General features: G+C 36.4%; 1 protein-coding gene across 8 annotated transcripts in view; it reads right to left on the reverse strand.

The window, feature by feature from the left end:
* The window catches only part of TOGARAM1 (TOG array regulator of axonemal microtubules 1), a 29,497-nt gene that overhangs the window by 9,477 nt on the left and 2,759 nt on the right, over positions 1-17,261 (reverse strand). Inside the window, exons 2-15 of one of the 8 annotated variants that reach the window (XM_026698800.2) lie at positions 15,661-15,712; positions 13,746-13,880; positions 12,576-12,872; positions 10,742-11,004; positions 10,054-10,286; positions 9,072-9,172; positions 8,764-8,931; positions 7,940-8,038; positions 5,620-5,795; positions 4,363-4,519; positions 3,883-3,960; positions 3,059-3,218; positions 2,684-2,789; positions 1,510-1,745 (exon numbers count right to left, since the gene is read on the reverse strand). In XM_026698800.2, coding sequence (XP_026554585.1) covers positions 1,510-1,745; positions 2,684-2,789; positions 3,059-3,218; positions 3,883-3,960; positions 4,363-4,519; positions 5,620-5,795; positions 7,940-8,038; positions 8,764-8,931; positions 9,072-9,172; positions 10,054-10,286; positions 10,742-11,004; positions 12,576-12,872; positions 13,746-13,880; positions 15,661-15,712 — 2,261 coding nt within the window. The remainder of the gene's footprint in view (positions 1-1,509; positions 1,746-2,683; positions 2,790-3,058; positions 3,219-3,882; positions 3,961-4,362; positions 4,520-5,619; positions 5,796-7,939; positions 8,039-8,763; positions 8,932-9,071; positions 9,173-10,053; positions 10,287-10,741; positions 11,005-12,575; positions 12,873-13,745; positions 13,881-15,660; positions 15,713-17,261) is intronic. The other 7 variants (XM_087922512.1, XM_087922511.1, XM_026698801.2 and 4 more) reach the window with 7 other exon arrangements.

Genomic DNA, 17,261 nt, shown 5'->3' on the forward strand with positions numbered 1-17,261 from the left:
TCCCCTTTTGCTAAAACAGGGTAGGGCGTAGCCAGTATCCAGCCCACAGGTCGTGAATTTGACACTTCTGATTTATAGTATATGAAAAAAAAAATGCTTCACCATAACTTTTTACTGTGTTTCTCATATAATAAGGCCAGGTCTTATTTATTTTTTTTGAGCCCTGAAAAAATGGCTAGGCCGTCTTTTCGGGGGTGACTTAATTCCCCCCTCTTACATTTTCGGGCAGGTGGGCAGCGACGGCTTGGAAGTTGACCTCGTCGTTGGTGGGGCACTTCGTATCGGGGTCAACGCAGGCAGCATCATATCTGGGTGTGCAACAAAAGTACTTCCTAACGGCAAGCCCCCCCACCATTCCCCACCATTTCGCATGTTTTAATATAGGCCTTAATTTGAGGGGAGGGGCTTAATTTCATTTCATGCCTATAAAACATGCTGGGACTTCCTATTGGGGGAGGCCATATTGTTGGAGAAACAGGGTAGATACTGTTCAATTACTTTTACTGTTTTTTTCTCATTCATCCAGCACTCTTTCATTCTTGACCCTATTTCTTCTTGTTTTACCTCATACACTTCTTGAGTATATCATACAAGAGTAACTTCTTATGTAGTCACAAGGAATGACACAAAAACCAAATCAGCTTTTCACTAAAAATAAAGATAGGTGGAAATCATTGCTCTCGTCTAATGAGAGTGGTTTCAAGCCTATACATATTGTGGACAAGAAAAAGAGGCGGAACTGTTATTTTCCTATATTCCTATTTACAAAATATTCTATCTAACAAGGTACATACATTCATCTAATTGCTCATTTTTTTCACAATTTATCTATAGCTTATACTCATTCCATTTTCCCTATTAAACATAGCTATCTTGGTCTTTGCTACATAAATCATGCAATCCACCACTCACTGCATATCTTTCATGTTTTCAGACAATAAAATATCACTTGTAAGCAAAAGTAAATACACATTCATATTCCCAACCACATTATCTTCATTATCAACAGTCTTTATACATTTAACCTGAAGTATTTTAAACTATTATCACACATCCTTAACTTATTTGTTGAATTATCCACTAATTCATTATTTTCATGCATGCATTACTTCCATGATATATTGCTGTAACCATGTTCAGCAACCTTGTCTCAACCCAACAGAAATGCACAATGTTCCATAATTTGAACAGATTCACTTTACAATATGCTTTCTCTAAATCAAGAAATGTACTTTCTTTTTCCCATTCATACATTTCTCAATGTCTCATTCTAGAGATAAAATATGGTCTGTACACTCACTAAAAGCACATAAAACCACATTCTACTTTTCAAATTTTCTCATTTTATCTCTCATATCTATGTATAAAGGAAAAGAAAATTTTCGTAGAAGAATCTTCAGAACTGTAATAGGCTGAACTGACTTCTGATGATTAGATTTGCTTGACAGTTCTATTTTATTTTAAGCAGAGTCAAGAAAGCCACTGAAAAATCATAATTCAAAATTCTACCTTTGACCTCCATTGATCAGAGAAGAAAGAGCACGTGCAGGAGTCACACTATTAACCATAGCTTTCAGTGCTTTGTCCACATCCTCCCTAATGAAGATGTTTGATTCCCCAGCCTTATGCAAAAGGACTTTAACAGTATTATCTAGTTCTTGATCCATGCTCTTTTTCAAATAGTTGAATAAATCTCCTAAACAAACAACTGCAGCTCGGGAAACAACAGAACGTAAATTTTTCACCTACAAAAAGAAAAACCTGAATTAGCAACAGTTGGCAAAACACTATTGCTGATTTTGAATTCCCCCCCCCACCCCACCCCATCAAGTTACATTACATAAAATTATATGTGTATGCAAGCATGGTATACGGAATATCACAATAAATGCAACAATATAACATTACACATTAAACTGGATTAACCAGGTTTAACTCCCATCTTCTAGACCTAATAAATAAGGCACTCGCCAAGAAGGTTATACTTTCAGTAACTGTGTTGGCATTAGTTGTTCAATATCCTACTACAAACATGGCTGTCTTCTTGGAATTTACAGTCTGTAAGAGGAATGAGTGCTGAAGGGGGTCAGCAACTGTAAATTGATGTACCATTGGCACACACAGACAAAAAGTCAATTATCTGAAAAGGCCGCCTGAGATGCAAGTGATCGGCTAGGATTTTTTTTTTTTTTTGCAGGATAACTTTAGAAAAATATGAACCCAATGTGCCACTATTATGAAAATGGCAAACTCACTGCTGTGAAAATAAGCAAATGTTCCCTATAATTTAAAAAAGGAAACTGTATTATGTGACAAACTTTAGAATACTGTAATGAGCTCTTAAATACCAGATGTCAAGAAATGGTATTAAAGTTTTCAAAATGTTGTTCTGTCATCCCAGAAAAGAAAAGAAAAAAAATATCTAGGGGTTTACATCAATTCTTGCTGGATAATATGAACAGAAAGGTATTAACTCCATTCATGTCTTTAGATTTCCCACACCAGTTTTGGTGATCATTGTAGCATAAGAATACTTGAATCGAAAGGCTTTTCTCTGTTCTAGCAGATAAGCACTATGCTTAACAGGGCTTAGATACAGGTAGTCCTTGACTTACAACCAAAATTAAGTCCAGAGTTTAGTGCCTTCCGCAATGAAATCTGAAGAAATGGGAGGAAAACTTACTTCTTGCACAACAGCCAAACTGGTTTCATGCAGCTTTGCAGTTAGAGCATCAGAGTGATAAGCAGAAAGGCACCTAATTGAATTGAGGCCCTCAATTTTCTTCTCCCTATGTTGAAACAAAGGATGAAACATGTATATTGCACAGAATAGACAAAACAGCTCAGATTCATGAAAAATTTTCAACTTACGCATTTTTAATCACACTTCTAAAAAAGTAACTAAAATCGCCAGTAAAAAAATAATATTTTACATTAAGAGTAAAATACTGTGGCAATTGCTTTTTATTTAATTATGTCCAACAGGATTTTTTCTGTTTCAGCCCAAAGATGAAGATAATGTAAAAAGAAAAGAAAAGATAGAGACTGAGAAACATACCAATCATTATCAGCAAGGTACTGCAAGGCTTCCAAAAGAGCAAATTCAGGCTTGGGGAAGGGTCTCAGATCTGAGGGTTCCATTATTTCGGAACTGTGCGTGACAGATAACGTCCGATCCTTAAACGGCATCTGTGGACCTGGAGTCTCTTCACCTGTAACTTCATCCATTTGATTATGCAAAAGTGACCTAACTCTGTGATGTGAATAAGCCATTTATTTATTTATTTATTTATTATGCTTATATGGCCGCCCAATTCAGACGTGACTCTGGGTGGCATAGAATAGCTCATCAAACAAACAAACAAAACCCCAAACAGGACGTATTGTTAAAAATGGACTACGACAATAATACAGCAATCAGAAGTAAACTGTACTATAGTTCATATGTTGGGGAATCTGTTTTTCCCCATCCAAACATCCAGGGAAAAAAATACAGTTTTTCAATATCACTCCAGAGGCCTCCAAGATTCGGGCAAACAGTATATTGAGTGATTAAGGAAACAAGGTTCTTATATTGGCTAATATATACATTATATATTACAGATTGGGCTTTACTACTATTGTCCTGCTTAGAAATCTAGAGAGGATCTGTTTAAGATCCCACTTCTATAAGAAATAAAAGAGATGTCGACTAGAAGGCAGGCTGGTCTTTAAAAAACATACTTTTCAGTAGAGCGTTGGCTCCTAACATGATGAAGGCACAACCCTTTATTTATATTATTCAGACTAGTGTTTAATGACAATTAGAAAATGTTGTTTTTGTTAATGCTGTATTTTAGAAAGAGAAGAGAGAAATATTCAATAAATAAATAAAATGATTACCTGAGTCTAGCAAGATCAAAGGCTGTGCTTTTTTAATACTTGATGTTCTTTTCAACAAAGGACTGAAAGCAACATTTCCTTAAGGACAAAGAAACAAACAAAGGCCATTTTAGACTATTTCCATAATGCTCTCGTAAACGTTCAAGTACAGGAAGCAACATTTTCTACTAGGTATTAGAAAATTATTACAAATTATCTTGTAAGGTTACAGATAAAACTGATTAATGCAAACAACAATCTGGATAAAGGAACAATCGGATTTATATCTAACAGCCATGCTGTTAGATAATTTCTTTTCAAACTGTATTCTTTATGGTAAGTTTATTTGCCTGCAGCAGCACTTAACAAAATCATCCTCAAAACTAGGAAGTAGCACTTAAAAGGAAATCAGGAATACACCTTGTGTGCGTGCTACATAACCTAAGATGGCAGTCATTTTGGTAACCATATTAAAGAATCATGAAGGAAATAATGGATTACTGCTGTCGGTTGTCATCTTTTCTGATTCACTGATCTTGAGCAATTCCCAAGGGTTGGATTCCTTTTTCCCCAGATCTCTAATTTGCTGGTGCTCCTTCTCCTCTCTCTTCTTCTGTCTCATTTTTTCTCGGGCAGACTTGGATAAGGCAACTTTCATCTACAACAGAAAGTAAAATACATTCAGTATGGGATGAATAAATGTAACACTCAAATAAAAAATAACAGTGTCAACATTTCTTTTCCTTTTGAGACACAAGATGCAAACCCATGCCAATATTTCACCTGGATACTCTTAACTGCAATATATAATAAAAACTGATTATGTGCCTTCAAGGCAGTGTTGACTATTAGCAACCACATAGATTTCAGATATTTCAATTATTATAAATTCAGAAGAACCTTTGGTAGTATATATACAGTTAGAATGAAATGGAAAATCAGGGGAGCCCAAATCAAGAATTCTTAGGAAACTAAATGGAGTAAGGATAAAATGATGATTTAATATGTGAGACTAAATAAAATACCCATCAACTGTCCTGTGAGAAAGATTTTAAAAATTTGTTTTCAAATAATGTTTATCTAAAGATTGAAGGCAAATGGAAAAGGGGATGGCAGAGGATGAGATGATTAGATAGTGTTATTGACATAATGAATATGAATTTGGACAAACAGTGGAGGTCAGGGCATGCTATGGTCCATGGGGTCATGAAGAGACGGACACAACAGTGACTGAACAATTGTTTTTTTTCCCTAATGTTACAAAGTAACAATAGTAAGCTATATTAAAAATACTGTAATCCTAAATATAAGAATGTAATAAAAATGAGTAAAAATAAAAATGAACAGTTCGCATTTGTTTATTTGTTGGACTCCCTCAGAAGAAAACGCAAAAAAATATGCATTTGTCAATGTGCTATAGCAAACATCAGGAACTATATGCAATTCACTCAAAATCCCATTTTGATACACATATGTATCATATGGTCATGCACACCAAAGTGAGATAAAATTAATGGCTGGCACATACACAAGTGACATAAAATTAATGGCTGGCATGTCAAATTGTACATTTCTGCTTTCTCATTTGATTAATATCTGATATCCTGAAGATACATGTTTGATAATTATATGACATACTTGGAAACACATCCACATGTAGCCCCTAATTTCTATAGGTATACTATATTATAAAATCCGAAAAAACATTATGCGACTTGACTGCTCCTCTTTCTTAAATGATGGAATGTCCATTCTTACATCTCTTTCATTTTCCACATCTAAGCAAGGTGCAGAACTTTGCTGCTGGACTGCTCTCCCATAGATGCCAGAAAGTGATTCCATTTTTGGTTTGAATGAAGGTGCATCTCCATTCTCCATGGAGAATATTATGGACTGACCATACGTAGGAAGTGAAGAGGGGCTTTCAAACATTCCTGAAATGCATAATTCATTGGATTACCAAAAAAGAAAAAGAAAAGTAAAAGTAAAGGTTTGCTTGTCCAGTTGTGACCAAACCTAGGGCAAGGGACTCGTCTCCGTTTCTTGGCTAGTGTTGTCCAAAGACATTTTCTGTGGTCAAGTGGCCCGCATGGCTAATATCAAAGCTTAATACTGTTCCATATCTGTAGGCAAGGAATCTAATTAAAATGTAGTTTTAAAAGGTAATAGTTTTTGGAACCGAAATAACCAAAAAGTAACAGTACCATGTCTCTTCAATGTGTACAAGTCCCTTGTCCTTTTTTTTAAAAAAAAATTGTCCTTTTTAAATACATTGTTCAAAAAAATAAGGGGAACACAAAAATAAAGCATCCTAGATCCGAATGAATGAAATATTCTTATTAAATACTTTGTTCATTACATAGTTGAATGTGTGACAACAAAACTACACAAAAATTATCAATAGAAATCAAATTTAGCAACCCATGGAGGTCTGGATTTGGCGTTATTCTCAAAATTCAAGTGGAAAAAAACACTACAGGCTGATCCAACTTTGATGTAGTGTTCTTAAAACAAGTCAAAATGAGGCTCAGTAGTGTGTGTGTGGCCTCCACGTGCCTGTATGACCTCCCTACGCCTGGGCATGCTCCTGTTGAGGTGGTAGATGGTCTCCTGAGGGATCTCCTCCCATACCTGGACTAAAGCATCCCCCAACTCCTGGACAGTATGTGGTGCAACATGGCGTTGGTGGATGGAGCAAGACATGATGTCCCAGATGTGCTCAATTGGATTCAGGTCTGGGGAACGGGCGGGCCAGTCCATAACATCAATGCCTTCGTCTTGCAGGAACTGCTGACACACTCCAGACACAGGAGGTCTACCATTGTCTTGCATTAGGAGGAACCCAGGGCCAACCGCACCAGCATATGGTCTCACAAGGGGTCTGAGGATCTCATCTCGGTACCTAATGGCAGTCAGGCTACCTCTGGCAAGCACACGGAGGGCTGTGCCGCCCCCTAAAGAAATGCAACCCCACACCATTACTGACCCACTGTCAAACCGGTCATGCTGGAGGATGTTGCAGGCAGCAGAACATTCTCCAGACCCTGTCACGTCTGTCACATGTGCTCAGTGTGAACCTGCTTTCATCCGTGAAGAACACATGGTGCCAGTAGCGAATTTGCCAATCTTGGTGTTCTGTGGCAAATGCCAAATGTCCTGCACGGTGTTGGGCTGTAACCACAACCCCCACCTATGGACGTTGGGCCCTCAATACCACCCTCATGGAGTCTGTTTCTGACCATTTGAGCAGCCACATGCACATTTGTGGCCCACTGGAGATCATTTTGCAGGGCTCTGGCAGTGCTCCTCCTGTCCCTCCTTGCACAAAGGCAGAGGTAGCAGTCCTGATGCTGGGTTGTTGCCTTCCTACAGCCTCCTCCATGTCTCCGGATGTACTGGCCTGTCTCCTGGACACTATGCTGACAGACACAGCAAACCTTCTTGCCACAGCTCGCACTGATGTGCTATCCTGGATGAGCTGCACTACCTGAGCCACTTGTGTGGGTTGTAGACTCCGTCTCATGCTACCACTAGAGCGAAAGCACCATCAGCATTCAAGTGACCAAACCATCAGCCAGAAAGCATAGGAACTGAGAAGTGGTCTGTGGTCACCACCTGCAGAACCACTCTTTTATTGGGGATGGTCTTGCTAACTGCCTATGCTTTCCACCTATTGTCTATTCCATTTGCACAACAGCGTGTGAAATTGATTGTCAATCAGTGTTGCTACCTAAGTGGACAGTTTGATTTCACAGAAGTGTGATTGACTTGGAGTTACATTGTGTTGTTTAAGTGTTCCCTTTATTTTTTTGAGCAGTATATTTGGTCTTCAGTGAGCAGAGTGCTGAATGCATATTGTGCACTAACCAGTAAGGCTCAAAGACACAAAACAGATTTTTAAACGTTTAATTCCAAATTGCTTATCCACAAATATAGCACACCTCATCAAAAGCATTTAAGAATCACTGTTCTATTTTGATTATATTTAATGTTTTCCTTTAACTGCACTCTGATCATGTTCACTGAAAGGCAGGATAATCAAAGATATAATAAATGTAAATGTAATTGTTTGAAATACCTTTTCCAACAATAACTACAGAGTCTTCAGACAAGGCACTCAGTGAAATGTATTCTAGACTATTCAAATGATGTAAACTTGAAGAAGGTCCTGTAAATCCTTTAAAAAATTATAACACCAGAATTATGTTTTGAACTTTGACATTATGTCACTATTACCCTTATACTATATGAGCTTTTTACAATAAGATTTCTTGGTATGAGCCTACTGAAAAAAATCATTCTCTAAAGAACTGAGCAGCTAACAATTGTTTATATGCCAGAGAAATGGAAAAAAAAAGAATTAATATTTACTGTACTAAACAAAATTATTCTTGCTGAATATAAATTACATATAATGATAGATATATAATGATTTAGGTAAAATGCTCCTTGTAATTAACAACTGAAGTTTCCAAAGTGCAAAATTGAGAGATTATTATTCAAACTGCATAGGAAAAAGTGATTTGATAACATAGTCAACTGCAACTATCCAGTTCTAGTAAAGTCTTTAAAAACAACAAGTTATTTTAATAATTTTACCATAGGAAGCTCTGGATTATCAATAAATACTACTGCCTGCAAACAGCATAACTCTAATTTGTGTGATTCTTTCCTCCATACTCTGAAGCTAACTGCACCTTAATTTTAAAACAGAAAACTAGACTCTGCTGCTCCTGAACTATGGCATGTAGTAATTACAGAAAGTGAAGAAAAGGAGTAGAAAGAAGTTAGGCAGATATGGCTCTATCCAGAAATGTAAGCAGCAGGTCATTAAGTTAGTGCTCCATATTCTCCTCTCAATTCTTCTACCAATACTGTGACATTCATAATTAGGGTATTTACCTTTTGTGGATTTACAGTGCACTTGATACTCTTTGCTCTGCCCTTTCAGACTGGCAGGAGACAAAACTTTCTGTTTATTATCTTCATAATCTCCTGATCCATTTCCACAGCTCAGATGATGGCCACTAACACTTACATAGGAAGTTGGTTTTTCATGAAACCTTGTTCCTGAAGGATAAGTAAACGTCAGTAGAAAATGCATATACGTACACATGCTGAATATACTAGAAAGATATGGTGTATTACAAACAACTAAAATGTATTTATTTTACTAAATCTAATATTTTCTCCTCTTCTCAATACCATACCTGCACTGAGATTCTGCTCCATAATGATAGAGCTTCGATTCCGTGCAGGTGAGAGCTTTGTAGGGCAGGAATTACCTCCAGGTAGAGAAAAGATATCTGATCTATTAAAACAGAAAAATATTTAAGATTAACATAGATCAACTTTGTACAGATACTCCAATGCTGACTATCAAATTATTCTGAATAAATTATCTTGTGTGCACAAGAAAAATTTAATTACTTTTTCAAAAAACACTAAATGTAGCTGGCATCAAAATGGTAAGTTGAAAGAAGTACTTCCAATTAGAAATTCAACAAAGTGAAAAAAGTGATTGGTCTTGTGCTGTGATATCAAGGATACCACAGCAATAAATCTCACAAGGTCATTACACAACCCATTACCCAAGCTGTTACTACACAGGAGGCTAATGGAAAAGAGATCAAAACACAAACGACCCAGGAGATTACAACACAGGACCCAGGATACCACAACAAAAGAACTCGCAAGGCCATCACACAACCCATTACCCAAGCTGTTAAAACATGGGAGGCTAATAGAAAAAAGATCACTACAAAACAAACGACCCACGAGCAAGATCCAGGATATCTCCACAACAAAACTCACAAGGCCATCACACAGCCCATTATACCAACATCAACTCCATCAACCAATCAAGAGGCAGCAGCGCAGCCAACCAGCCCAGCACACCAGCCACTACCACCAGTATATATAGAGAGACGGCAGCTCCGATCACACACTGCTTGCACTGGCACAAAGCCGAAAGCACCAGCCTGAGGATGGCGAGCGGGACCTCGCCAAAACGTCACCAAGATACTCTTAATCTTACATGGGAAAAGACCCGAACATACCTAGACCTACATACCTGTACCCATGAAAAACTACGAAAATAAATATAAATATAAATATAAATATAAATACACACACACACACACACACACACACACACACATATATCACTCTTAACTTCTGAATAAAACTCACATTGTTCTTAATCCTTGGGGGGCTGTAGACAGTGGAGACGTTACAGACTCAAGACTATAAACTCCACTTTCACTGTAAGAACTAGTACTTGGAGATGACAAGCAGGAAGGTGACTCTGAAGTTAGATCAAGCTTCAACACAGAATCAGGGCTTTCAAGATCAGAAGTACTGCCGTTCAACTTTGCTCTCTTCTTAGCTGCACTATTACGGAGAGACCGAAGAGAACTATGCATCTAAAGACAAGGAACAACACATAATCCATGCTGTAAAGAAAAGCATAAATCCAGACAATGTCTATTACTTCTTCATTGTAGGACATTTGAATGAATAGCACAATTATTTGGTAATAAGGTTCAATTCCTCTTGATGTTCTTCTGCTATATGGTAATATATATTTTTTAATAAACACTTTCACTGCAGCATACACCTTGAGTTAATAGTACTACAGCAGAAGGTAAGCAAGAACTCCAAAATAATCTATAACATGACTTTCTATGACTGTAAAAGATAAAAAGGTATAAATTACTCATCAAGTCACTCAATAATGAGATGGATGGCATATAAATTTAATAAATGCAATAAAATAAATAAAGGGCAAATATATCATGTTAACCATGTAATTATACCACATAAGAAGTCCATGAGAATAAAAAGAGCAGGCAAATTTATTATTAATCAGTACTCCTACCTCTTCCTCATCAAGCTCTCTTTCATTGATGTTTAACTCTGAAAGATCAATGGCCAATTTCTTATCCCTTTCATTTAGCCACATGTCTTCTGGCTCCCCGTTCTTTTGTCCCATTGAATTGATTTCTGTTTTATCAGGCAAGGGGCTAACCCCCCTAGGGATTGGAGGCACTGGCTTTGTTCCACTCAGGCCTCTCCTTGAAGCTGGGGTCCTCACAAAGGCAGGTTTCAGCTGAATAGGAGGAGTATCTTGAGGTTTCACCTCTGTATGAAAAGATTATATAGCGCATGTTAGCAATGTGCTGCTGATGTCCTAATAGAAGCACTTACTGATTAGTACAGAATGGGATAACTAGACGGATATTGCATTATCTGCAACAGCTTCTAAAGTTTTAAATTAATTTGTTTTTGCTCTGGAACCTGCCTCAAAGCACTGGGAATATCACCACACCACATCCAGCTCATTCAGTCATTGTGTTCTGACCAGGTAGCCACTGTAAAGAATGGAATATGGAATATAGAAACAAAATAGTTCAGGATTGAAAAATGCACTTGGCAAAGTTGCATCCTGTCACTTATACTATTCAACATGTACACAGAAATAGTTATGATAAATTCATATTTGGAGGAATCTACCATTGGGGTTAAAATCAGTGGTAGGAATACCAACAACCTCTGATATTGAGATGATACATCATTACTCATAGAAAGCAAGGAGGAACAGGAGTGGTTAATCCTGAGAGTCAAAGATGAAAGTGAGAAATTTTGGACGGTGCATTAACATCAAGAAAACAAAGATAATGACAACTGCAGAGAACACAGACTCAGGTCAGACTGAAGATAGACAATGAGATAGTCGGAAAAGTAAAGGAATTCATCTTCTTGGGCTCTAAAATCGACCAAAGTGATGACTGCAGCCCTGAAACAAGAAGGCCTACAGCACTTGGAAGAACTGCAATGTCTGGCATGAATAACATCTGGAAGAATAAAGATATCAGTCTCACAACCAAAAGCAGATTAGTTAATGCAATAATTTTCCCATTGTTGCTTATGGCTGCAAAAATGAACTCTGAAAAAGGCAAATAGGAGAAGGGTAGATGCCTTTCAACTGTGGTGCTGCAGTCCCATGGACTGCAAAAATTACAAAGAAAGACGTCCTAGACCTAGACTGAACCACACCAAAAATATCACTTGAAGCCAAAATTGCCAAACAGAGGCTGTTTATACTTTGGTCATGTCACTAAGAGCTGACTCACTCAAAAAGTCAATCATGCTGGGAGCAATCAGTGGAAAAAGGAGAAGGGTCTACCCTAGTATCCACTGGCTGGACAGTATAAAAAGATGACATTGGGATGCACATGGCAGATCCGAAGGAGGTGGTGTGAGATAGAGAGGCATGGAAAATGCTAATGCAGAGAGTGGCTGACAATTGGACATGACTGAATGGCTAACAATGATAATGACGATTATCCCTAGGCATAAGTGGAAGAGCCTCTTTAAGCATGCTCCTTGAAACAAATGCTTACCAGTTTTTAAGCTCAGTTCCCATGAAATGTGTTAAATCCTGAGATCAGTACTTCTCTTAAAAGCAGTTCAAGACAACTTTAAAAAAAATACGGTAGACTAGAACAACAATATATAACTGTTCATGGTTTCTTTTGTACAAAGTTTTATAAATTGGTTGCAAGCTAAAAAAATGTTTAGTGTATCAAAATTAAATTAGTCTAGTATCAGACTTTTTGTTTGTTACAAAGAAAAATAAGATAAAACTGATATTGGATGGTAATTTCATGTGCACATTATTGGAAACAGCAGATTATTACTAAGGATGTTACCTGCTTCCTCTCCTGATATTGTGCTGGAAAACTTCTTCTGATGTGTAGGTTTTGGAAGCCCTTCAAAGCTCTTAAGAGGCCAGGAATTAGAGAAATTAACAGCATGATCTTGTGATTTCTTAAGAGATTCTGTTGGTGGAGAGGTGTGCTTTGGACTCTGCCTGGGTGATGAAAATGGGTAGGATGGAAGAATGAATGTTCCTTGGCTAGTATGACAGCCCAAGAGAGGAGAAGTATGCTCAGGTGGGCTACAAAAGGTCCGCTGAGGCTTGTTGGTAAAATTGAGGCTAGTACACACTGGAAAAGACACAAGGTTGCATGAAATCATTTGCATAAAATAATCCTGGAAAAACAATACCATTGGCAATAATGTCTGATCATTAATCTTTAAGGAAGAGAGCATGGAAGATTTTTATTTGAGCTCCTACCTAATTCTATCAAGCAGAAGTGTTTTTAGTATTTGTTAGTCCAAATCAGGTTATGCTAACTTTTCTTTCCTGGAATATTTTAAGGTGGGGGATTGGCTCTTCAGATATTACAGCACTATAATTCTCATAATTACTTATAATAGTTCAGCCTAATGGCAACTGGAATGTGGTAACATATGGAATACTACAAACTGCATTTCCCTGATCTATATAACAGGATAGATATAAGACTATTTAAAAAATAAGTATGTTTTCCCAACACAGGTTATAATGAGCAAAAATTACAAAAAGTAAAAATTAAGTATTAAATTAAAACATAATTTAGAAATTTAAAGATTAAGAGAGAAGCAGACCAGAAACCAATCTGACATCACAAGATATTCTAAGAACAGAACTGCTGCTTTAACTTAGTGGTTATGATACTTGACACAGGTAAAGTCAATCTGATTAAGGATTTTAATCTGCAGTCCTGGGAAAGAGTTTTGTTATTGGTACCCAGCTAATTAGGTTAAATATCAAATCTGTACATCTTATTGTATTGTATTGTAATTATTTGGATGGCTAATATCAAATAATTAATCTGATATTATAGGTGAAATATTGATGGAACACCTTATTATCCACAAATATATCTGTGAATACTAGAACGCTTATGGAGCAGACTGAAGTAGAAAAGTAATGAGGAAAAATCTACTGTCACTGAATGTTGAATAGTATCCAGGAAAGTCATGCTATTCAATACCTTTATCTTGCCATGGACTGCTAAGTCCTAGAAACTGCAGATCAGAATCCACACTACCACTTTTCCCACGGCTATGAGAGAAACCAAGTAGATTGGATTTTCCTGAAATATGTGGCTGATGAGAGGCCATCACACCTTTCAAGCAAAAAACAAAAGATAGCCAGATATGTTTCCATGTCCCATTGATAGCAACAAGTTTAATTCAAATTTTAAAATATATTTTAGTGTAAAGAGGACAGCATGAAAGAAAGCTGTAAAAATCCACTCTGAATATTTTCTAGCAAGGTGTTTTTATAAGATAGAATAATATATCTTATGTAGAACAGAAAAGATAGAACCCTTTGCCCTCATACATATCAAAATGTTGTATTTGTTTAAATATCTCTTTTAATAGGATATGTACAGTTTTCAGAATAGGAGATACAAGAAATCAAAAATATTTATTGTATTTGTAATAACTGCTCACTTTATTAAACCCTGCTTGGTTTACAAAATCAGAAACAATAAAAGCAATTAAATGCACATAACAACAAAAAACGTGCAGCATGGACTAAACCAATCAGAAAGATAATTGATATAGATACAATAGGAACCTATATATATGAATAAGCATATTAACATCAGGCCTGGGAACAAAATCATGTGAGCTGAATTATGGAAATAAGTCGAGGGCAACCTATATATCATTACAAAGATCTCATTGTAAACATTTTTCGTTAAGATGCTATGCAAAACATATCAGTTTTAAATTTCCTTCCCAATATTACTTGCCAATTTAAATTTCTAGCTTTCTGTCCTACTTAGCAAATTCAGAGCAAACTGTAAGAAATGTCCTTGACTAGATTTGTGTTATAAAACTATCAACGGATAGTAAAGTTTTTGTAGTATTCTATTTCTAGACACCTCCATTGGCTTCCCAAGAGTGGTAGATGGAATTCAGTGACTTTTGGGAGTTATAAGCAACAGGAGAATATTAGAATACACAACCCTTACGTGACATGTGAATGCATACTTTAGTATGTATATAATTAATAGCATTTTCCTTCGAAGACCACTGTTCCACTCTGGACCATTTTAATATTCACAATTTCCAGTAGTCATTTATCACTCTAACCAGGACGGTAAGGCAACAAGTGTTTTACAAAAGAATATTACTGTAAGAGTTACAAAAATACTACTGTAAGAGTTTAAGAGAATTACATTGGCTATATCAATATAGTAATTACATATCCCATATTCATTCCCATTCTTCACTGGCTCTTTTTTATATCTACAAAACCCATCTGCTATTTGGTCCAGTTGTCACTCACAGGTGGGAAAAAACAAGAAATATAGTATTAAAATCAACTGCATCGCATAGTAAAACAAACAAATCCCATAGTTCTATTTTCCAAGTTAAAATTTCAGTTGATTTTAATTCTATATTTCTTTGGAATATTCCCTGAATCACCTTCTCCTACATCTTTTTAGGGAAAATAATGTTTTGATTAAGTTAGCATACAAACTGTAAAAATATTATCATATTTTCTAATAACTAGGAAATCAATGCAGTACAAGTTCTTGTCATCTCAGTCTCATTCTATTTTCAATACTTAAATCGAATCTTTTCCCAACATTTTAAAGACGACAGAGAGCGTACTGGGGGGAAAAAAAGAAACATCTTATTCTTTTGAGCTATGACTAAGTGAGACAGCTTCAAAAATGTTCAATTGCACCACACTTCAGAGTAACTTAGCAGTTCTTTGTTCTGTCTCACTCAGGCCACACAATAAAACAGAATGGAGGAGAGGGCACAACAGGTAACTGGGTGCCAGAACCCTTTCTGTACTGTACCATCTATTGTATCATCTTATCACTATAAATGACTCTGATGTTCTTAAGAGCTCTATACATACTTAGCATTTCACTGGCTTACCTTGAGAAGCTCTTAATTTAGGAGAGTGAAGAAAATCATTTGATGTCAAGCACTAGAAGAGAAAGAAAAAACAAATAGTACTACAGTATAATGTATTTTTTTTTTTCATTTGTAAAATTGAAAAAAGAGCACTGCCAGAATATAGACCCTGGATATAGTATGGGAAACCATTTAAATTTTCAAAAAGGATATTTTAACTAAATTGAGTTTTTAAAGTCTGATAATATTTGATAGCCACTTTAGTCTGGCCATAACTCCTCTCCTCTACTTTTCTCAGGACAGTGCAAATTTCAATAGATACAAAAACGAAAGTCAACTTAAAAGACCATCTAGTCTACAAATATTAGCCTTTATCAAACACGATTTTTTAAAAATATATCAGTACAAAAGACTTATTTCTGCACCTGCTAGTTTCCTGTATTGGTCCGTACTATTACTGACCTCCAATGCTGACTTCACAAATTCCTTGAACTGCTGGGGGGCTACTTACGTTAATGTGTAACAAAACTGAGCTCATTGGAATGTACCTAAATGTAATTATTAATCTTCTTCAAATCCTGAAAAACTTTAGCTAAAAAATTAAAGACTGTGAAAATTAGGTTCATTTACTTTTCTTTGAACTTATCCTAACTCAAATCCAAAGATTTATCTTCAATGATCAATATAACATACTGGCTTGGCCATTAGGAAATCATTCTGAACTGTTTAAGACACTTCCATCTTATGACCTTTCTATTTAGAAAGGCATTGTTCAAAGTCACTATCAGTTTTACCCAATTCTGTTATCCACTGAACTGGATTTGAATTTTGTTATATTTATTTATACATCATATATAATTTCCCATCTTACAAATGCTAATAGGTCTGAAACAGATGAGGAAAATAAAAGGGCATAATCATATGGAAAACATACTTGTGATATAGTGGTATCACCGCCATTACACTACACAAAAGAAATATCCAGGGGTGTGGTCTAATTAAGCAGGGGTCCCTGACTCATGAGCCATCAACCTGTACCAGTCTGTGATCTGTTAGGAACTAGGCCATAAAGCCAGAGGTGAGCAATGGGTGGGTGAACGAAGTTTCATCTGTATTTGCAGCCGTTCCCCAGTGCTACCATCACCATCTCAGATCACCAGGTATTAAATTTTTGGAGGAGCACGAACCCTACCACAAACTGTGCATGCAAGGGATCTAGGTTGCATGCTTCTCCTCACCCCCCCGCCCATCCATGGAAAAATTGTCTTCCACAAAACCAGTCCCTTGTGCCAAAAAGATTGGAGACTGCTGTAATAAAGGATCGACTTGTATAAAACTGCTTGAAGAACAGAAATGTACAGAAAATTTAAACAGCAGCTTTATCTCTTGATTCAAAAACTTTCAGGATGCTTTCTACATATGAACAATCAAATCTTGATTAGCCATAATGGTTTAAATAAATCCATCAAATTCAAGCCATGCAGTCTCCTGAAAGTTAGTTGCTAAATTCAAGTTCAGCTTTCCATCAATGCAAATATTCTTTCCTACATACGACTGTTAAGTTTTGCATAAAAATAAATTTTGAATAGGAGAGCACAATTTGGGAGTATAATGCATGTGCC

The sequence above is a fragment of the Pseudonaja textilis genome, chromosome 1, assembly GCF_049901715.1.
Source record: "Pseudonaja textilis isolate UNSWEBS1 chromosome 1, rPseTex1.2, whole genome shotgun sequence".
Classification (NCBI taxonomy): domain Eukaryota; kingdom Metazoa; phylum Chordata; class Lepidosauria; order Squamata; family Elapidae; genus Pseudonaja; species Pseudonaja textilis.